The sequence below is a fragment of the Sinohyriopsis cumingii genome, chromosome 11 (assembly GCF_028554795.1).
Source record: "Sinohyriopsis cumingii isolate HCF-2022 chromosome 11, ASM2855479v2, whole genome shotgun sequence".
Taxonomy (NCBI): Eukaryota; Metazoa; Mollusca; class Bivalvia; order Unionida; family Unionidae; genus Sinohyriopsis; species Sinohyriopsis cumingii.
The window spans coordinates 63,946,255-63,970,501 of NC_142971.1; the positions used below are offsets into that span (position 1 = coordinate 63,946,255).

Consider the following 24,247-nt stretch of genomic DNA (forward strand, 5'->3'; position numbering starts at 1 on the left):
GTGTTGGAACACAAATACCTATATGTGTCCACTTTGCCAATGTTGCACTGTGTTGGAACACAAATACCTATATGTGTCCACTTTGCCAATGCTGCACTGTGTTGGAACACAAATACCTATATGTGTCCACTTTGCCAACCCTGCACTGTGTTGGAACACAAATACCTATATGTGTCCACTTTGCCAATGTTGCACTGTGTTGGAACACAAATACCTATATGTGTCCACTTTGCCAATGCTGCACTGTGTTGGAACACAAATACCTATATGTGTCCACTTTGCCAACCCTGCACTGTGTTGGAACACAAATACCTATATGTGTCCACTTTGCCAATGTTGCACTGTGTTGGAACACAAATACCTATATGTGTCCACTTTGCCAACCCTGCACTGTGTTGGAACACAAATACCTATATGTGTCCACTTTGCCAACCCTGCACTGTGTTGCCACATGTAAGATTGCATCACTTACTTTAACATGGTTAGCATATGAGCAATAGTAACATCAGGACTAAGGCGTTGAATAAAGTTTACTGTATTGGGCATGAGTGTCCTTTGGGATATATATCCCTTTGATTTCAGTTGGCCCCTACCCGATCCTGGGATAATTTCCTACAGGGACCCATGTCATTAGTTCCCAGTTCTAACTCTGCTGTTTGAATAACGCATCACATAGACACAAGTCAACACCCATCTGTCTTTGAGGTGAGGCCAAGGTTATTTGAGACAAGGTCAAGGTTATCTGAGGCAAGACTAGGGATATTTGGAAATAATGGCTATTAAGATTTTTTTGTAAAGCATATGTATGTGATGATAAAAGTACTAATATTAGTAGTAGTGGTAGGTAATAGTTAACAGTAGAAGGTGGTAATAACAAAGCATCACTGTAAAGGTATAAACTTTAGTATTCCTCAAGGAATTAATTTCTGTTGTCTAAAAGATAGCAATCACACAGGACCATAAAATTGCACTTTAACATATTTTAAAAACTTTGTTTGCAGACATAGATGAATGCCAGAATTCCCAACTGTGCCAACATCGCTGTGTCAACATTGTAGGCTCCTATCATTGTATGTGTAACCCTGGTTACTCTTTGGCTGCTGACCAGAGAACTTGTATTGGTAGGTGAGATGTCTACAATAGTATTAGACCAAATTATTACTCAAATTCATATATATACATGGTACAAGTTTGATGATGTTAGAAAATTATATGGGATATATCTGTACCACAGGGGTGTACCTAATGAACTCTAGATGATATCATTATGGTTATGACATCATAAACATCTACGATACATTTTGCAAGTTTTTAAGTTAAAAGGGTGAGTTTTACTAGCTAATAAATTTAAAAAGGTGAATAGTTAATGCTTGTAAATAATACTTTTTGGTAATGAACTAAATTTTATACTATCTTACAGAAAACACATCCATACCAATGACCTGCCATCTTTTTTCCACCCTCTTTTTGGATTAGAAATGAGAGAGGAAAATTCCACCATAATTTATCTTCTGTATTGGTGTGGAATAGGAAAATCCCATAATTTATCTTACATATTGGTGTGGGATTGGAAAATCCCATAATCCGTCTTATTTATTGGTGTGGGATAAGGAAATTCATAATCTGTCTTTAGCAGTGGTGTTGGATAGGGAAATCCCATAATCCATCTTATGTGGTGGTGTGAAATAGGGAAATCCCATAATCCATCTTAAGTGGTGGTGTGGGATAGGGAAATCCAATAATCCAACTTTAGTAGTCATGTGGGATAGAGAAATCCAATAATCCATCTTAACCCTTTACCTCATGCAAGTGTCTTTGGACACCTCTACTCCATTCACATGGAAGTGCCTTTGAATGCCTCTACTCCATTTGCATGGAAGCACCTTTTGACACCTGCTGTAAACATCAGCCATTTTGAGTTGGTTTTCATAGCTCCACCTTCAGGGAAAACCCCCCTGTTAGATACTACTTTCATTTCTGCGAATGACAATTACGTCAGATCATGTGGTCACTGTTTATGCACTGGTTGATATCTGCTATTTAAAGTAACTGGGTCGTAATCTCCACTCTCCAAAATGGCAGTCGCAGATTTCATTCAGTACTTGTGAAGTTTTCATGATTAGAATCACAACTATGAAAGATTCAATAACTTAGGTAAAGGCTCTGATATTGATATAGGCAGCAATTAGTTTTTATAAATTATCAAATTCAGATGACTTAATGATGTAGACACAGATGAAAAACTTGTAAATTTCGAGTACGAGAAATGGCAGCTACGGTTGGTCACGCGGCCTCACTGACATGACGGTGAACATGTTCTCTCGTGATTTTAAAGCACATAAAAAATTCTTCCGTGAAAAATTATTACTCAGCTATAACAATCGGACTTTACTCTTAAATTTTTCCACATATAATAGATGTGTACCATAAATGTAAAATGGTTAAAATTGCTGTTAAATGTAACATACACTGCATTGCTTAACAGTTCACAAGCAGGCCTATGTGTATGGAGTCAACTAGGTAACAGGTGTTCTGTTTATAGCGTGCTGCAATTTGTAACTATGCTTTATGAGGTAAAGGGTTAAGTGATGGAGTGTGATAGGTAAATCCCATAATCCATCTAAGGTGTTGGTGTGAAATAGGGAAATCCTGTAATCCGTCTTAAAAGTGGTGGTGTGAAATAGGGAGATCCCATAAAATCTATCCTAAGTGGTGGTGTGGGATTGGGAAATCCCATAATCCATCTTAAGTGGTGGTATGGGATGGGGAAATCCCATAATCCATTTTATGCATTGGTGTAGGATAGTGATCTTCCACATTTTTATTGTCAGAAATGAGAGAAAAAGTCATGTATTGGTACTGGATTTGGGAAATCCAACCCTTAAAGGTCACTGGCCACCTGTATTGTACAAACGTGTGATATTATTATAGTTATAAACAAAATGCATTGGTTATATATGCACACCATAAAAATGTTTGGTTAGACTTAAAACTCTGCTTTCTAAAATGAAAAAATTATTCGGCAATCTCCGTAAACAATCAGTAGTTTCCACATGCCAAAACTGGATATGACATACATTTAGCCCTTCTATTCAACCTAGCCATTCAAGTGTTTAATTTCCCTATGTTGTAAATGTCTATGTGATATAGGGTATCGTGCTTTTGTACAGCAAATATGGTGCACTGTGTTGCATACGGATGTAACCAAAAGAGTGATGATGGGAAAAAGCGTTCTTTCTTTTTCTGAAAAACCATGTTTACCAGAAAAAAATGTATTTAATCTCTGGGATCAAATAGGGGAGGGATGGGAAAGTTGTATCATTTATGCCGGATTAAAGTGAATTTGGCCCAAAGACAATTCAGCCCAACTCGAAATACAATTCGGCCAAACTTAACAATAGTTTGTACGTTCTTTTTATTCAGAAAAAAAGTAGATGCTATGTAAGATAGGTTTTAGGGAAAAAAACTAAATTTAAACAAACTATTTTGATATTCTTTGAAAGAAAATAATCATACTTCGTACATACATATTTATGAGAGAAAACACAGACTGACATATCTTGCTTGTTCTAATTAAAATATTTATATACATTTTTTATGCTAAAAAATATATGCATCTGCACAACGACATTCTCAATTTAAGTCTTCCGGTCAAATTATCAATAATCATTTATTAAAACAAAAATACGTAACAGATAATATTCCACATAATACATATACATTTTGCAAAGGGCAGTCTACATGAGATATTATAACAAATATACTTAATTTTAGGCTTCACGTTGTAACATAGCTGCGTACAATACATACTAGATTACACATGAGAGAGAGAGAGAATAATGTTGAGCATTTTGTCAGTATTTAGTTGCTGCAATATGAAGCAATTACCAGTGAATTTTATTGTTTGTTTTTATTTTTCATGTTGTCTTAGTGTTTGCATGCGTAAATTGAAAGCTTGTCATTACTGGTCAATATCGTCAATCATATTTGCTCCATTATTCCGTACAAATTAGAAAGGAAATAATTTTGTGTTTAATTTGTGCCTCCCCACACACACACACTCACGGTACGAAATAAATTGATAAACATACACTTGTTTGGAAATAAAATGAAAGCAATTAATCTTGCATTGTTATCATATATTCCTTCTTTTTTCATCACGCGAAAATTATTTTAAAAAAATATATATCCATGATCTCCGTATATGTAGCGGATGCCGGCTTGCATATGCATCCTTAGTGTAGTGTGTATTGCTTATGTCAAATAACAAAATCGCAACTGAGATGAAAGTATCACCTGATTGCTTGAAGGCACCTGTTATTTACACATGATAAGTTACTTATTGCAAACTGACCCAGATTGTATTGTATCCAGGTTAACTGTTAGTTGGTATCTCACAAATAAAACAAATCATTATTTTAAAATACATTCAGTGTGAGTGCAAATGATAATCGTTTTGCTAGCATGGGTTATGAAAGTATTATTAAAGCAAGTTATTACTGTGTATACTATTTGCCCAGCAAACATCAATTATGATTACATATAGCAAACAAATAGAAGCCCAGGTGATAAACACAACTGGCAGGGAGCAATAAACTGATTGTTTAAACTTACCGACAGGATAAACAAATACATAGTTTTTTTTATTACAATGCAAACCAACCCTGGAAACTTGACTTTGGTATCTTTTTAGTGTGCTGATTTTTTCTTTGAAGTCGGCCGACAAAAGAAAGTCAAGTTTGGTTCCTTTGGATTCTTTAAGAGTGCTGATTTCTTTCATCTTTTTTTTTATATAAAGTCTGCTGACACAGGGAGGCCAGTATTGATTCTTTTTACCAGTATTAACGGGAATTTTCAAAATAAATTGAAACAATGGAACAGTTTTGAAAGCGACACAATCTAGTGCGTCGTGCAAGGATTAACGATATAATGCTGAACAGTAAATTAGTTTTCATTAGTTTCATCTAAAATATTCCCTATCCATAGTTATAGTGTTTTTTTTTTCAACAACAAGAAGCATGTACTTCGTCTTGTAGGGATAAATGTACATCATTTCCAGTTGCGTCCTCTATAGATGGGAAACCGTAACTAAGGGGAAGTAACAGCGTTGCATACTTCTATTTCGAGTAATTAAATTGTTATTTCTTCTTTACACTTGATAATTTTTGTGTTCTTTTGGTGTGAGTATAACTATTTTTATTCATGTAATGCAAATCTGATATAAATAGGAAAATGTTGGAGTATGGCCAGTGACCTTTAAAATAGGTTGACAGGATATCTGCAATGAGCTATTTCTACCAAAATTCAGGCCATCAGATGGAGGTATTATGCCTCCATATGATTGATTCTGAGTAACACACACCTGTGTGTATGTTTGATTCCTTGTTTTGTATGATCCAAGTGTTTATTTGTAACCCAGGCAACATTAAGTCTGTTAATCAGGACAGGTAGGTAAGATATCAACATCATGAGATCATCTCATTTATATCTTCTGTCTTGAGTGAGATACAGGTAGAAATTAGCAGAGATAGTCAAAACAGGTGATTGCAGCTTCTTCACATAAATATAATCAATTACTTCTGGCTCTGTGAATATTGTTTAACATCTGCCACCCTGGCAGACAGTACATTTATTGTAAAATTGAAGTGATTTACTGTTAAAGAACAAATACAAATAGATCATTGCATGATAGAAAGTTACAATGTTTATAATCTGTAAGCTAATACAAGCTTAGAGCTACTCAGTTTTAATGAAAGTTTGACTCAAAAGTTGCCATTCTGCTTATGATTGTAAATGTATTTTGTAGACCCAGACCTGTCATTCAATTTGCTTATGGTTGTAAATTTATTTTGTAGACCAGACCTGTCATTCAGTTACTTATGGTTGTAAATTTATTTTATAGACCCAGACCTGTCATTCAATTTGCTTATGTTTGTAAATTTATTTTGTAGACCAGACCTGTCATTCAGTTACTTATGGTTGTAAATTTATTTTATAGACCCAGACCTGTCTTTCAGTTTGCTTATGGTTGTAAATGTATTTTTGTAGACTCAGACCTGTCGTTCACTTTGCTTATGGTTGTATTTGTAAATGTATTTTATAGACCCAGACCTGTCATTCAATTTGCTTATGGTTGTAAATGCACTTTGTAGACCAGACCTATCATTCAGTTTGCTTATGGTTGTATTTGTAAATGTATTTTATAGACCCAGACCTGTCATTCAATTTGCTTATGGTTGTAAATGCACTTTGTAGACCAGACCTGTCATTCAGTTTGCTTATGGTTGCAAATGCTGAGAGTGTACACTGAGACCTGATATTCAACTGAATTATGGTTTTAAGTGAACACTTCCTATTTAAATATATTTATTATTTACACTGACATATGTTGAGCATAAAGGTCATGCAGGGTTCATTGTAGGTTTGCACTGCACTGTAGGTCATGGATTACTGTGCATTCAGAACCATAATTGAAATGAACAGCATAGCCACTGATCTGCTTGCATAATATGTGACAGCAGATCTGTATCTAGACTATTCACAAATGGGGATACAAGTAAGGAATATCCATAGTAATTATCATGAAGTTCATATGACAAAGTTGTGAGTATGATATCTAACGGTTTTCAGTGGGCACTTTGTTTTATTTGCATTATTCTTTCTGTAAAATAATTATTCTTTCTTTGGTTGATTATGATCGAAACCAAGTTTACTTAATGATTCCATACAAGCTTAAAATCAGTGTGACTGTGACCTACTTTTTCTGCTAAAGTGCATATTTTTATTCACATAACAGTCTGATATTCACCTGCATAAAGACAATATATACATTCTTCCAATTCTCATTTTGCATATATTTATAAATGTGTTCTTTTGAGTCATGTATATAAAATGTTGTGATCAGGATTGTGTGATTTATTGATATATGGAAGAAAAAGAACAGTGAAATCTTTCCAGTGATGCATGATGAGAATTATATGATCCACTGAAGATATTGTCTATTGCATACAGCCTTTTTCCTCACTTACATCAAATAGCTGTCCCTACACTTGACAGATATTGTCTATTGCATACAGCCTTTTTCCTCACTTACATCAAATAGCTGTCCCTACACTTGACAGATATTGTCTATTGCATACAGCCTTTTTCCTCACTTACATCAAATAGCTGTCCCTACACTTGACAGATATTGTCTATTGCATACAGCCTTTTTCCTCACTTACATCAAATAGCTGTCCCTACACTTGACAGATATTGTCTATTGCATACAGCCTTTTTCTTCACACTTACATCAGATAGCTGTCCCTAGAAATTACTACACTTGACAGATATTAATGAGTGCCGGGAGTATTCTTCACACTTACATCAAATAGCTGTCCCTACACTTGACAGATATTAATGAGTGCCGGGAGTACTCTTCACACTTACATCAAATAGCTATCCCTACACTTGACAGATATTGATGAGTGCCAGGAGTACTCTTCACACTTACATCAAATAGCTATCCCTACACTTGACAGATATTGATGAGTGCCAGGAGTACTCTTCACACTTACATCAAATAGCTATCCTTACACTTGACAGATATTGATGAGTGCCAGGAGTACTCTTCACACTTACATCAAATAGCTATCCCTACACTTGACAGATATTGATGAGTGCCAGGAGTACTCTTCACACTTACATCAAATAGCTATCCCTACACTTGACAGATATTGATGAGTGCCAGGAGTACTCTTCAAGAGGCCGTCTGTGTGGAGGGGATTGTATCAATGAGCTTGGGTCATACCGCTGTAGTTGTCCTGAGGGATGGAGGCTGCTGGGAAATGGACGCTCCTGTCAAGGTAAAGAAATAGATAAATCACACTCAGTCTCTTATTGCCAAATTTCAGGATTGAAAATTAATATTTAAACACTTCTAATGATAAAGACATACAGACAAATAACTTTGTTTTTTATATACCTTCTAGCCTACAGTAATTTGCTCTTGTCCTCAGTAGCCACCTCTTACATTTGTCTCTATTGCCATTTTCTTATATATTTAACCCTCCATGAACAGGCATACTTTTAAAAACTGCCAATTACTTGTACATGTATATTTAACCCTCCATGAACAGGAATATTTCTTAAACACTTAAATTTTTCATGTATATTTAACCCTCCATGAACAGGCTGACTTTTTAAACACTGCCATTTGTCTTATATATTTAACCCTATATTTGACCACTTCAGTGGCTTAGTGGTTAGAGCATCTGCCTCGGATGTGGGAGGTCGTGGGTTCGATCCCCAGCCGAGTCATACCAAAGACTTACAAAAATGGTGCTAACAGCTGCCTCGCTTGTTGCTCAGCATTAAGAGGTTATTGTTAGGACTGGTTGGCTTGGTGTTAGGATAATATGGCTGGGTGGGACATCATGCTACATAACTGCGACATGATGCCCCAGTGCTAGGCATCTCTATAAACTGCCATCATACGATATGACTGAAAAACTGTTAAAACTAAGTTAAAAATCCAAATCACACACACACACACACACACATAACCTTTATTAACAGGCTGACTTTTTAAACACTGCCATTTTTTTAATATATTTAACCCTCTATGACAGGTAGTCTTTTAAAGAGCCTAAATCTTTCCCTAAGTACACAGGAGATAACTTTTTGGCACTTTGAGGATTTAAAAATAATATGTATATGAGATGCATTATTCATGTCTTAAGACCTTCAACAAACTGCATTTTAGTAGGATAAGGTAAACATTTATCATACGGTTCACATCCAGTGAAAAAGTCCAACACTGATGAAGGTTAAATTTCAATTTCATACTGACATGTGGTGTTAAGTGAAATTTAATTGTATATATAAGAAAAACTTACAGTGGTACCCAGTATCTATAAGGTAGGACTCTAAAATCTAGCATTCCCTTGGGTTAAAACAATGCCCAATCAAACAGTCTTTCAGCTTCACTCTGTGACTTTTGGATATTTGTAACAGTTAATATAGAGAACTGATACAGTTTATACTGCTATGATCTTGGACCAGTTTTGGGAGGATAAAAATCCATTGTATAACTTTTTTTACTAACAACATTATGCCATCTTTCAGTGACTGTCCTGTACCAAAGAACTCAATAAACATTCATTTCATTTAATGAAGTTAGAAAATTGCCTTTCAGAATTAAGTAAAATAACATAGCTCATGACAATTCCAGTAAAATGATGAACTGATGAATGGACATAAAAGAAACTTTGAAATGTATGTAATTCTGTTTTGGAACTCAGATACATTCCATTTGATTTCAAGACTGAATTCAAGTTGTCATGTGTACCCCTAGATTTGAATCCCCCCAGTATGAATTATAGGAGGTGATATAGCTGTCATTTGGACAAGCTGTCTGTAATTTGTCATTTTTATTTTCATACCATAATTCTCATACAAGTGTATTTCGACCAAAATAGGTACACAAAGCAAAATGTTGCATACAGGTGCCTTTTGATACATAGAATTTTCTGCATTCTGTGTTTTCCCTGTTATAAGTAAATAAAGTGTAGTTTAAATATGATACAATTGACATGGCTTGGTTGTAAGTGTTATTAAAATTTAGGGTACTTTGTCAAAGGATGTATTAGAATAAGTAGTATATAAATGATATTTCATCAACGTATGTAATATGACAAGTAGTATATAAAGGGTAGTTCATCATTGTATGTAATATGACAAGTAGTATATAAAGGGTAGTTCATCATTGTATGTAATAGCACAAGTAGTATATAATGGGTATTTCATCATTGTATGTAATAGCATAAGTAGGATATAAAGGGTATGTCATCAGTCTATGTATTAGCACAAGTAGCATATAAAGGGTATGTCATCAGTCTATGTATTAGCACAAGTAGCATATAACGGGTATTTCATCATTGTATGTAATATGACAAGTAGTATATAAAGGGTGTGTCATCAATCTATGTATTAGCACAAGTAGTATATAAAGGGTATTTCATCATTGTATGTAATATGACAAGTAGTATATAAAGGGTATTTCATCAGTCTATGTATTAGCACAAGTAGTATATAAGGGGTATTTCATCATTGTATGTAATATGACAAGTAGTATATAAAGGGTATTTCATCATTGTATGTAATAGTACAAGTAGTATATAAAAGGGTATTTCATCACAGTATGTATTAAAATAAGTAGTGCTTAAATAAAGGGTACTTCATCATAGGATGTATTAGCATAAGTCTTAGACCATTGGGAGGGGCCCCCAGTGGCCAAGTGGTCTAAAGCACTCACCATTACAGATCACTGCCATCTCACCTCTGTCTGCATGGGTTTGAGTCTCAGGCTTGGCCAATGTGGGTATGTGAGAAAGCTTGCCAGTAGCTTTTCATGAGTTGGTGGTTCTTTCAGGGGTTTTCCATGGTTCTTCCTCCACCATTTATACTGGCCACCATGTATAGATTATCTTGTGCAGAAAAATAGCATTAAGCCCTATAACAACAACAACAAGACCAGTGGTGCCCTCTGTAACAGTCTTTGCATAAGTTGATAGTCATGGACCATTGGGTACCTACTGTGGGAGTCTGTGCACAAGTTGATAGTCATGGCCACTGCATACCTTGTGTAGGAGTCTTTGCACAAGTTGATAGTCATGGACCATTGGGTACCTTCTATAGGAGTCTTTGCACAAATTGATAATAATGGACCATTGGGTTTCTTCTGTAGGAGTCTTTGCATAAGTTGATAGTCATGGGCCATTGGGTACCTTCTATAGGAGTCTTTGCACAAGTTGATAGTCATGGACCATGGACCATTGGGTACCTTCAGTAGGAGTCTTTGCACAAGTTGATAGTCATGGACCATTGGGTACCTACTGTAGGAGTCTTTGCATAAGTTGATAGTCATGGACCATTTGGTACTCTCTCTAGGAGTCTTTGCATAAGTTGATATTCATGGACCATTGGGTACCTTCATTAGGAATCTTTGCATAAGTTGATAGTCATGGACCATTAGGTACCTTCTGTAGGAGTCTTTGCATAAGGTGATAGTCCAGGACCATTGGGTACCTTCTGTAGGAGTCTTTGTATAAGTTGATAGTCATGGACCATTGGGTACCTTGTGTAGGAGTCTTTGCATAAGTTGATAGTCATGGACCATTGGGTACCTTCTGTGGGAGTCTGTGCACAAGTTGATAGTCATGGCCACTGCATACCTTGTGTAGGAGTCTTTGCACAAGTTGATAGTCATGGACCATTGGGTACCTTCTATAGGAGTCTTTGCACAAATTGATAATAATGGACCATTGGGTTTCTTCTGTAGGAGTCTTTGCATAAGTTGATAGTCATGGACCATTGGGTACCTTCTATAGGAGTCTTTGCACAAGTTGATAGTCATGGACCATGGACCATTGGGTACCTTCATTAGGAGTCTTTGCACAAGTTGATAGTCATGGACCATTGGGTACCTACTGTAGGAGTCTTTGCATAAGTTGATAGTCATGGACCATTTGGTACTCTCTCTAGGAGTCTTTGCATAAGTTGATATTCATGGACCATTGGGTACCTTCATTAGGAATCTTTGCATAAGTTGATAGTCATGGACCATTAGGTACCTTCTGTAGGAGTCTTTGCATAAGGTGATAGTCCAGGACCATTGGGTACCTTATGTTGGAGTCTTTGTATAAGTTGATAGTCATGGACCATTGGGTACCTTGTGTAGGAGTCTTTGCATAAGTTGATAGTCATGGACCATTGGGTACCTTCTGTAGGAGTCTTTGCATAAGGTGATAGTCCAGGACCATTGGGTACCTTATGTTGGAGTCTTTGTATAAGTTGATAGTCCAGGACCATTGGGTACCCTCTGTAGGAGTCTTTGTATAAGTTGATAGTCATGGACCATTGGGTACCCTCTGTAGGAGTCTTTGCATAAGTTGATAGTCCAGGACCATTGGGTACCTTCTGTAGGAGTCTTTGCATAAGTTGATAGTCATGGACCATTGGGTACCTTCTGCAGGAGTCTTTGCATAAGGTGATAGTCCAGGACCATTGGGTACCTTCTGTAGGAGTCTTTGTATAAGTTGATAGTCATGGACCATTGGGTACCCGCTGTAGGAGTCTTTGTATAAGTTGATAGTCATGGACCATTGGGTACCCTCTGTAGGAGTCTTTGTATAAGTTGATAGTCATGGACCATTGGGTACCCTCTGTAGGAGTCTTTGCATAAGTTGATAGTCCAGGACCATTGGGTACCTTCTGTAGGAGTCTTTGCATAAGTTGATAGTCATGGACCATTGGGTACCTTCTGTAGGAGTCTTTGCATAAGGTGATAGTCCAGGACCATTGGGTACCTTATGTTGGAGTCTTTGTATAAGTTGATAGTCCAGGACCATTGGGTACCCTCTGTAGGAGTCTTTGTATAAGTTGATAGTCATGGACCATTGGGTACCCTCTGTAGGAGTCTTTGCATAAGTTGATAGTCCAGGACCATTGGGTACCTTCTGTAGGAGTCTTTGCATAAGTTGATAGTCATGGACCATTGGGTACCTTCTGCAGGAGTCTTTGCATAAGGTGATAGTCCAGGACCATTGGGTACCTTCTGTAGGAGTCTTTGTATAAGTTGATAGTCATGGACCATTGGGTACCCGCTGTAGGAGTCTTTGTATAAGTTGATAGTCATGGACCATTGGGTACCCTCTGTAGGAGTCTTTGTATAAGTTGATAGTCATGGACCATTGGGTACCCTCTGTAGGAGTCTTTGCATAAGTTGATAGTCCAGGACCATTGGGTACCTTCTGTAGGAGTCTTTGCATAAGTTGATAGTTATGGACCATTGGGTACCCTCTGTAGGAGTCTTTGTATAAGTTGATAGTCATGGACCATTGGGTACCCTCTGTAGGAGTCTTTGCATAAGTTGATAGTCCAGGACCATTGGGTACCCTCTGTAGGAGTCGTTGCATAAGTTGATAGTCTAGGACCATTGGGTACTGTCTGTAGGAGTCTTTGCATAAGTTGATAGTTATGGACCATTGGGTACCCTCTGTAGGAGTCTTTGTATAAGTTGATAGTCATGGACCATTGGGTACCCTCTGTAGGAGTCTTTGCATAAGTTGATAGTCCAGGACCATTGGGTACCCTCTGTAGGAGTCGTTGCATAAGTTGATAGTCATGGACCATTGGGTACCCTCTGTAGGAGTCTTTGTATAAGTTAATAGTCATGGACCATTCGGTACCCTCTGTAGGAGTCTTTGCATAAGGTGATAGTCCAGGACCATTGGGTACCTTCTGTAGGAGTCTTTGTATAAGTTGATAGTCATGGACCATTGGGTACCCTCTGTAGGAGTCTTTGTATAAGTTGATAGTCATGGACCATTGGGTACCCGCTGTAGGAGTCTTTGTATAAGTTGATAGTCATGGACCATTGGGTACCCTCTGTAGGAGTCTTTGCATAAGTTGATAGTCCAGGACCATTGGGTACCCTCTGTAGGAGTCTGCATAAGTTGATAGTTATGGACCATTGGGTACCCTCTGAAGGAGTCTTTACATAAGAAGAAGACTGTGGTATATGTCATCTCTACACACCATATATGCAACATCCCATTAAAAATTATATTCTCAGACACAGCATCCTCTGAAATTTTTTCCGTAGTGCAACATTTTAAGCCTTAGACTGCATGGTTCTTTCATCTTTTGTACATTTCTTTCTCATCAAAGAATTCAGTGAAAGTGCATTGTATGGGCCCTAATTCTGTTTGTGTTATCTGGTTGTAAATTTGGTAATAAGAGGTTTTCCCACTAACTGCAATATCTATGGAAGCACTGAAACATGTAACCCTATAAGTCACGACTTTGTTCATTGATTTTTATTTTCTGTATGTTGATTAATAGATATCAATGAATGTGAAGAGGGCCTTTCACGATGCCAAGGGCCAGACACAACATGCTTCAACACTAGAGGGAGCTATAAGTGCCCTGTTGTAGAATGTCCATCAGGATTCGTCAGGACGCCCCTTGGTCCTAGACAGAACAGGTAAGCAATTAACATGACTATTTACCTGATTTATGCATGAAAATTCACACCTGTAAACAGCATTGACCTAGATCTGTTGTCATATAATGTGCTAGAAGATCAGGATCTTTGTAGGTAATTGTTTGGGTGCATGTTACAAATATGACATACTTTTGTCTGTATCTAGTCAATAACATTTCAGTAAATCTCCATGATTGTGTTATGTAGTTAATTGTCTGTATCTTATCAATAACATCTCATTCAATCTCCATGACAGTGTTATTTAGTTAATTGTCTGTATCTTGTCAATAACATTTCAGTCAATTTCAATGACAGTGTTATTTAGTTAATTGTCTGTATCTTGTCAATAACATTTCAGTCAATCTCCATGACAGTGTTATGTAGTTAATTGTATCTTGTCAATAACATTTCAGTCAATCTCCATGACAGTGTTATGTAGTTAATTGTATCTTGTCAATAACATCTCAGTCAATCTCCATGGCTGTGTTATGTAGTTAATTGTATCTTGTCAATAACATCTCAGTCAATCTCCATGGCTGTGTTATGTAGTTAATTGTCTGTATCTTGTCAATAACATCTCAGTCAATGTCCATGTAGTTAATTGTCTGTATCTAGTCAATAACATCTCAGTCAATCTCCATGGCTGTGTTATGTAGTTAACTGTCTGTATCTAGTCAATAACATCTCAGTCAATCTCCATGGCAGTGTTAGGTAGTTAATTGTCTGTATCTAGTCAATAAAATCTCAGTCAATCTCCATGACTGTGCAGCAGTATCATTGTTCTGGTAATGTATTAGACAGATTTTGTCTTCTTTCCGTTACTTTTGTGCAACATTTTGTACATTTTTCCCACAAATTGTCATTAATAAGTGAAAACAAGTTGTGCTTACCTGCATGAAGAAAAAGTATTCACAGGCATAGTTTCTAATATTATGTCTTTTGAAATGTTTTTTCCTACACATTTGATTAAGTTCACATTAAGCACAGTTTATACCTTATTGCTCCAGTGATAAACCCTGGGGACTATTTTGATGTCTTTACCTTATTACTCCAGTGATAAACCCCGGGGACTATTCCGATGTCTTTACCTTATTACTCCAGTGATAAACCCAGGGACTATTCTGATGTCTTTACCTTATTACTCTAGTGATAAACCCCGGGGACTATTCAGATGTCTTTACCTTATTACTCTAGTGATAAACCCCGGGGACTATTCTGGTGTCTTTACCTTATTACTCCAGTGATAAACCCCGGGGACAACTCTGATGTCTTTACCTAATTACTCCAGTGATAAACCCCGGGGACTATTCTGATGTCTTTACCTTATTACTCTAGTGATAAACCCCGGGGACTATTCTGATGTCTTTACCTTATTACTCCAGTGATAAACCCTGGGGACAGCTCTGATATCTTTACCTTATTGTTCCAGTGATTAACCCTGGGGACTATTCTGATTTCTTTACCTTATTACTCCATTGATAAAACCCAGGGACTATTCTGATTTCTTTACCTTATTACTCCAGTGATAAACCCCAGGGACTATTCTGATGTCTTGACCTTATTACTCCAGTGATAAACCCCAGGGACTATTCTGATGTCTTTACCTTATTACTCTAGTGATAAACCCCGGGGACTTATCTGATGTCTTTACCTTATTACTCTAGCGATAAACCCAGGGACTATTCTGATGTCTTTTCCTTATTACTCCAGTGATAAACCCCGGGGACTATTCTGATGTCTTTACCTTATTACTCCAGTGATAAACCCCGGGGACTATTCTGATGTCTTTACCTTATTACTCCAGTGATGAACCCCAGGGACTATTCTGATGTCTTTACCTTATTACTCCAGTGATAAACCCCAGGGACTATTCTGATGTCTTTACCTAATTACTCCAGTGATAAACCCCAGGGACTATTCTGATGTCTTTACCTTATTACTCTAGTGACAAACCCCGGGGACTATTCGGATGTTTTTACCTTATTACTCCAGTGTTAAACCCCAGGGACTATTCGGATGTCTTTACCTTATTGCTCCAGTGATAAACCCTGGGGACTATTCTGATGTCTTTACCTTATTGCTCCAGTGATAAACCCCGGGGACTATTCTGATGTCTTTACCTTATTGCACTAGTGCCATATTGGGCCAACAATAAATTCAGGGGATTATTCTAATGGCTTTGACATAATGTACCAATGCTAAAGTTGGGGGATTATCCTGATGACTTTGCCATATTGTATCAATGATAAACTCAGGGGACTATCCTGAAGACTTTTGTCATATTGTACCAATGATAAACTCAGGGGACTATCCTGATGACTTCGCCATATTTTACCAATGATAAACTCAGGGGACTATATTGGTTACTTCGCCATATTGTGCCAATGATAAACTAATGAACTACCATGATGACTTTGCCACATTGTGCCAATGATAAACTCAGGATATTATCCTAATGACTTTACCATATTGTACCAATGATAAACTCGGGACTATCCTGATGACTTTTGCCATATGGTACCAATGATAAACTCAGGGAACTATCATGATGACTTTTGCCATATTGTGCCAATGATAAACTCAGGGGACTATCCTGATGACTTTTGTTACATTGTATCAGTGATAAACTCAGGGCACTATCCTGATGACTTTTGCCATAGTGTGCCAATGATAAACTCAGGGGACTATCCTGAAGACTTTTGTCATATTGTATCAATGTTAAACTCAGGGGACTATCCTGAAGACGTTTGTCATATTGTATCAATGATAAATTCAGGGGACTATCCTGATGACTTTTGCCATATTGTATCAATGATAAACTCCTGATTACTTTTTAACAGCTAACAGTAAGTGGATTTATTATCTAATAATGCCCAGATAATTTTGAAGTTTTAGAGGGACGAAAAGAGAGACAGTGAGAGAGAGGCAAAGTCTTTGCAAAAGTAATGTAGTAAGGGAAAGTAAACTAGATATATGGACCTAAATGAATAGAAAATAAAAAGAACTCATTTTAAAAGAGTTAAACAAAATAGATAAATAAAAATTTAAAGCTGGAGAATTGACCCAAAGAGTTGGGTGGGCATATTGTTTTAATGTTTCTATTTCTCAGATGTTTTATAATTTGGGGTTCAGTCTATTGTCAGAGAAATACAATATGCAGTTTTCAAAATGTGTGGCACAGTGTTAAGGGACTAGAAATACTGCATATTCTTAATATACTATACTAGAATTGTAATATTCAATTTGAAGGCAAGTACCCAGAAATAAACACTGAGCCATTATTGTACTAGTTGCCCCCCTCCCCATGATTTTTATATACCTACTGTTTATTTTAAAACAGATACCATGACCAAATACTTTATATGGCTTGTACTTGGCATAAAGACAATACTTTGAATGGTTTGTACTTGGCATAAAGACAAATCTACCAGTTTTGAGGTCAGGGGTGAATGTCATCGATTAAGAGCAGGACGTACTAATGTTCCAGTCAAAGGTTATGGCCACAGAGCTAAAGCAAATAATAATGTTTTCTGCACAGAACATCTTTAGTTTTAGAGCATATACCTTCAATCTTTACCAGACTTCGCAGTTGATCTGCACTTGGAGAATATAAAAACCATTACATTTTTGGAATCAGAATATCAAAGGTCAAGGTCACAGTGATTTGTAGAAGAAAAGATGTTTCTGTAGAACACCTTTAGTCGTACACATTGTACCTTTACCAGATTTCATGGTTGGTTTGCATTGCCTGATAGAAAAGAAAGAAAGAAAAAAAGCTATTTATTAAGGGGTCAAAAGTTCACAGAGAGTCAAAGGGAAAAAACAGGTTCAGAACAACAACTAGAGTATTTGACTTACAAAATCTTTATGGATGGTTTTTGTATGGAGTAAGTAGAAAAACCTATCTATTTCATTGCTTGAAAGGTCAAGTCAGGGTCACAGTGATGCAAAAATAGACAAAATAATTGGTTTCTAGACTGTAACTTTAATTCTTGAGCATTTACCGCTGTGATAACTTATAGCTGGCTTGCATTTTGAGTAAGGATAATTATCTATATAAGATCAAAAGGTTATAGAACAAGGTCACTGTTTTAAAGGAGAAAAATGGTTTCTTCACATTAATTTTAGTTATAGACTAGTTACATTACTATGTTTTGGATGGCTTACACTTTGGATAAGGAATTACCCAATCAATATTTTGTCTTGATAGATCCAAGATCATTATTACTGTGAGCTAAAAAAAGGATTCATTTCTGCACATAAAGTTTGGTTCTAGACCACATAATGTAACCTAACTTAGTGGATAGCTTTTACTTTGGGTAAATAGGGGACCTTTTGGTCTTGGGGTCAAAAGGTCAAATTTCAAGGTCACTGTTATGGAAACTTAATTGCACACCAAATAGTGGCCACCAAACTGTTGGGATAGATTGCTAATATGAAAAGGAAGTAAGATACAGATGATAGGTGAGGCAACTTAAAAGTCAAGGTCATATATAGGGACAAAGTCAACCATACCTTGCTTGTTCATACAGACAGGACAGTTAAATGTGGGGCAGGTGTTTGTATAATGTACCATTCATCATACTCTTCTTTATTAAGAGCAGTAATGGACTGTTGTGAAACTATTTATATGTACAACATTTTTTCAAGACATGAAGATGCACATACACCATCATGGGTTCATACTTTTATTTTCCATGTATCATTATGTAATATGTGGACATCCTGTGCTAAGTGTTGTTCCTCACTGCCTTGGATTTTCAGAAGTATATACACTATTATAATTAGGCTTTCATTTATGAATGGATTATGGTGAATAGAAGGATATCTTGCCTTACTTTTGACCTATTAAGTTGGACAGCCAATTACAATTGGTACATTTGTTCTGCTATGTCCCAGGAAGAAACCTATCAATTTGGTGTGAGTGCTATGTCCCAGGAAGAAACCTATTGATTTGGTGTGAGTGCTATGTCCCAGGAAGAAACCTATTAATTTGGTGTCAGTGCTATGTCCCAGGAAGAAACCTATTGATTTGGTGTTAGTGCTATGTTCCAGGAAGAAACTTTTTGATTTGATATCAGTGCTATGTCCCAGGAAGTCCCTATTGATTTGGTGTTAGTGCTATGTCCCAGGAAGGAACCTATTGATTTGGTGTCAGTGCTATGTCCCAGGAAGAACCCTATTGATTTGGTGTCAGTGTTATGCCCCAGGAAGAAACCTATTGATTTGGTGTTAGTGCTATGTCCCAGGAAGAACCCTATTGATTTGGTGTCAGTGCTATGTCCCAGGAAGAACCCTATTGATTTTGGTGTTAGTGCTATGTCCCAGGAAGAACCCTATTGATTTGGTGTTAGTGATATGTCCCAGAAAGGAACCCTATTGATTTAGTGTTAGTGCTATGTCCCAGGAAGAAACCTATTGATTTGGTGTTAATGCTATGTCCCAGGAAGAAACCTATTGATTTGGTGTTAGTGCTATGTCCCAGGAGGAACCCTATTGATTTGGTGTTAGTGCTATGTCCCAGGAAGAAACCTATTGATTTGGTGTTAGTGCTATGTCCCAGGAGGAACCCTATTGATTTGGTGTTAGTGCTATGTCCCAGGAAGAAACCTATTGATTTGGTGTTAGTGCTATGTCCCAGGAAGAAACCTATTAATTTGGTGTTAGTGCTATGTCCCAGGAAGAAACCTATTAATTTGGTGTTAGTGGCTCTTAAGATCAAGATCACTGTAACTAAAAATAGTTTTTGCCATGACATTTCATTTATCCCCCAAAAACTTGAAAAACATTCCAGTTAAAATATCTATATTATGTTGAAAATAAATTTGGCTATTACAGTTTGCCAAATCTAAAATGTGATGCAATTGATATTACCCATTTTTTTATCCTTATCTGTTATGTTTGAAATAGCCTGCTACATGTTAATCTTCTATGCAGTGTCTTTTAAATGCATAAAGAACACTCATATGCAAAACTAAACCCATTCTGTGCATTATATTGTAAATGCATAAAGCACATGAAATTGCACAAATTAGTTTCCATGTTATTATTTTATCCCAAATAAGGAGACTGCATTTATTGGGTTTGAATCATGTTGATGTCAGATATAACACTGCATACAGAATGGCAGTTTACAGGACTCCTGTCGTCAAATATAACACTGCATACAGAATGGCAGTTTACAGGACTCCTGTTGTCAGATATAACACTGCATACAGAATGGCAGTTTACAGGACTCCTGTTGTCAGATATAACACTGCATACATAATGGCAGTTTACAGGACTCCTGTTGTCAGATATAACAATGCTTACAGAATGTCATTTTACAGGACTCTTGTTGTCAAATATAACAATACATACAGAATGTCATTTTACAGGACTCTTGTTGTCAGATATAACAGTGCATACAGAATGTCATTTTACAGGACTCTTGTTGTCAAATATAACAATGCTTACAGACTGTCATTTTACAGGACTCTTGTTGTCAAATATAACAATGCATACAGAATGGCAGTTTACAGGACTGTTCTTGTCAAATATAACAGTGCATACAGAATGTCATTTTACAGGACTCTTGTTGTCAGATATGATAATGCATACAGAATGGCAGTTTACAGGACTCTTCTTGTCAGGGTGTAATATGCCATTTACAGGACTGTTGTTGTAATTTATATTCTTTGACAAATTACCAATTCCATATAAATTTGTCCTATACACAAATGACTACTTTTGTTTGTTTATTGGTGTATAGCTAGCAGTCTCTTTTTTGTTGCTATGCTAGCCGTTATTTTTGCATTGACCCCACAAGTATGTTTAAATTAGTACACTTTCAATGCAGAGCATATGCAAAACAACAGAGCTTTTTTTCTCCATCAAAATATTTTTGAATAAAGTGCAAGGTATGGTATTTGTCTGTTACAATTTCATCTATTATTGGACTTAATGATGGAAAACTTTATTTTCTGGCTAGAGGTTTGTGAGTATCTAATCAGTATGCAGAATTGCAGGAAGTGACATATTTTAATATTCAATCAGTAGCATATTTAAATTTTAAATATTGAATGGCAGAGGGTAGCATAGTTTAAAAATCAGTGAGTTGCATAAATTCCATATCAAATAATCATGATTTCATTCCTGCCATAACATGGCGTGTCATGCTAAAAACATTGATCATTTTTCCCAAACTCTCTGACATGGTCATGTTTAAAAAAACAACATGATTTTCAATTATCTTAAAGAAATAAAAATAAATACAACTTCAAAATATGCCTGTATAATCAGTAAATAATCCTGACCAAACCTGATGTAAAACTATCCTTGGAGCAGTTTAAATAGTGGCAATTAAAAGAAAAAGAGGTCACATATAAAAAAAACTGCCATTTCACGTGACATATTACTTTATTGACTGACAATATCTAATATGATGTGTTGAGGACTTTAAAGACTGCTGTGAGAGAGCCCATTGTGCTAATTTTCATAGCTAAAGTGAGAGAGCCCATTGTGCTAATTTTCATAGTTAAAGTGAGAGAGCCCATTGTGCTAATTTTCATAGCTAAAGTGAAACAACCCAATTTATCTTAAGATATAGGTCAGGTTGGTACAACATCTTCAGCAATGTGGGCCACATTGACCAAAAGGCTACAAAGAAATACTTGAGGACCTAATGTTGGATCATATACCTGTGGGCCTAATGTTGGATCATATACCTGTGGGCCTAATGTTGGATCATATACCTGTGGGCCTAATGTTGGATCATTGTTTTACATAAATCAAAGAGATACTAGATGCATGTTGAAGAACAAAAGTTTTTGAACAGCTGCAATGTTTCTTTGAAGTTGGATTTTTCTCCATATATAAAACTCAAAGTATGGTTATTTCAGTTGTTGGAACTGTGTTTGGGTGTGATCAATTGTTATAATGATTCAGGAAGCAATAAGCTATCAGCAAAGCAAGTAATGCCCAGCAAAAATAAATTTCAGAACTCTTGGTTGACTGAATTTTACTTGTGAAGCACAGCAGAGAGTGGTGAATTCCTTGCACATAATGCAAAGGACATATCGACATAAGTCACTATGGAGTATATGATATGCATCAAAATAGGAGCACCACCTGTATGAAATAAAAAACATTCAAAATGCTGAATTGAACATTTAGATTATGTATTCATACACCCTTCCTTTTTGTATCCCCCTACCAATTTTTAAAAAAAAGCATCAAAGATATTAAAAATGCACAAAACTTAAGTCATTTCATTCAACTAGTATTTTTTTTTGTAAGTGTATTAAGTGCTTTTGAATAAGACTGGCAATATTTTTTCTTTTATTCAGATTTGAATTTCAAATCTTGGTTTATATAAAACAATTTCTTATTCTCAGTTGGATGACATCACTTTTTCCCCCAAATCCCTATAATATCTTTATATTTTAGCAGAGAAACACATGCCAATATTTCTTCCAAATCACATTTCTAAAGAAAGAATTAAAATGAACATAGAATGATTTCTCATTATGGATTTACTAAGTTCATGTGTATATTTGATTTTTGATGAGACATATTTGTTTTAAGTATTATTTCAATATTATAATAAATATGGCTAATTTGCATGATTAAGAAAAAAAAATGGTATTCATTTTGTAATCTTAATACATCATTATAATTTTTACATGAATTCCTAAGATATTCCTTTATTTTTTCTATATTGTTCAATCCAGTATCCATTGAATCCCTATAATTTTATATATATTTGCCTGGGAGGCCTGAACATGCATTCAGCTGTGACAAGCATAGACCAAGAAGCCTGGAAATGAGCATGCATCCAGCTGTGACAAGGATAGACCCTTATTTGGTCTGGAATTCAGAATGCATCCAGCTGTGACAAGCATAGACCCTGATTTGGTCTGGAATTCAGCAATCATCCAGCTGTGACAAGGATAGACCCTTATTTGGCCTGGAATTCAGAATGCATCCAACTGTGACAAGCATAGACCCTTATTTGGCCTGGAATTCAGAATGCATCCAGCTGTGACAAGGATAGATCCTTATTTGGCCTGGAATTCAGAATGCATCCAGCTGTGACAAGGATAGACCCTTATTTGGCCTGGAATTCAGAATGCATCCAGCTGTGACAAGCATAGACCCTGATTTGGTCTGGAATTCAGCAATCATCCAGCTGTGACAAGCATAGGCCCTGATTGGGCCATAAAATCACATAACTCTTGAACTTGACTTTGAACTTGTAATTTTGTTTCAACCAATCACAAATGATGATACTTTAGAAAGTTCATTTCCGATTGGCTGATAGTGGCAACTCAGTTGCAGACTCAGAATGTATTGTTTATTTGAAATCCTAAGTTGTTGTTGTGGGGTTTAACGCCATTTTTCAGCACGATAGGCTATACATGGCGGCCAGTATTAATGGTGGAGGAAGAACCCGGAAAACCCCGGAAAGAACCACCGACCTACGAGAAGCTACTGGCAGGCTTTCTCACATGCCCACATTGGCTGAATCTTAGACTCGAACCGCCACAGACAGAGGTGAGATGGCAGTGATCCGTAACGAAGAGCGCTTTAGACACTCGGCCACTCGGGGCCCCGAAATCCTAAGTAAAACAAAGGATAGTGACTTCGATCTGCCATAGGACTATGTTACAGCAGAGCTGGTTCAGTATTATTGAAAGTCAGCTGTGTGTCATATGCAAGTGTTGACCTTGATCAGCCATTGTTCTATGGTATGGCAGAGCTTGGTCATAAATTATCACAAATAGGTGTGTGTTTTATGCATGTATTGACCTTGACCTGACATTTGATCATGGTATGGCAGAGCTGGGTCAACATGATCACAAACAGATGTACATTATATGTATGTGTTGACCTTGTCCTGTCATTGGATTATCATATAGCAGAGCTAGGTCAACATGATCATAAATATATGTACATTATATGTATGTGTTGACCTTGTCCTGTCATTGGATTATGGTATGGCAGAGCTGGGTCAACATGATCACAAATAGATATACATTATATGTATGTGTTGACCTTGTCCTGTCATTGGATTATGGTATGGCAGAGCTGGGTCAACATGATCACAAATATATGTACATTATATGTATGTGTTGAACTTGTCCTGTCATTGGATTATGGTATAGCAGAGCTGGGTCAACATGATCACAAATAGATATACATTGTATGTATGTGTTGACCTTGTCCTGTCATTGGATTATG

General features: G+C 36.6%; 1 protein-coding gene across 3 annotated transcripts in view; it reads left to right on the forward strand.

Annotated features, from left to right (window-relative positions):
- LOC149788582 (uncharacterized) overlaps positions 1-24,247 on the forward strand; it is a 91,658-nt gene that overhangs the window by 50,303 nt on the left and 17,108 nt on the right. For all 3 annotated transcript variants that reach the window (XM_089974631.1, XM_089974629.1, XM_089974630.1), the window contains exons 13-15: positions 1,002-1,121; positions 7,713-7,844; positions 13,885-14,026. In XM_089974631.1, coding sequence (XP_089830757.1) covers positions 1,002-1,121; positions 7,713-7,844; positions 13,885-14,026 — 394 coding nt within the window. The remainder of the gene's footprint in view (positions 1-1,001; positions 1,122-7,712; positions 7,845-13,884; positions 14,027-24,247) is intronic.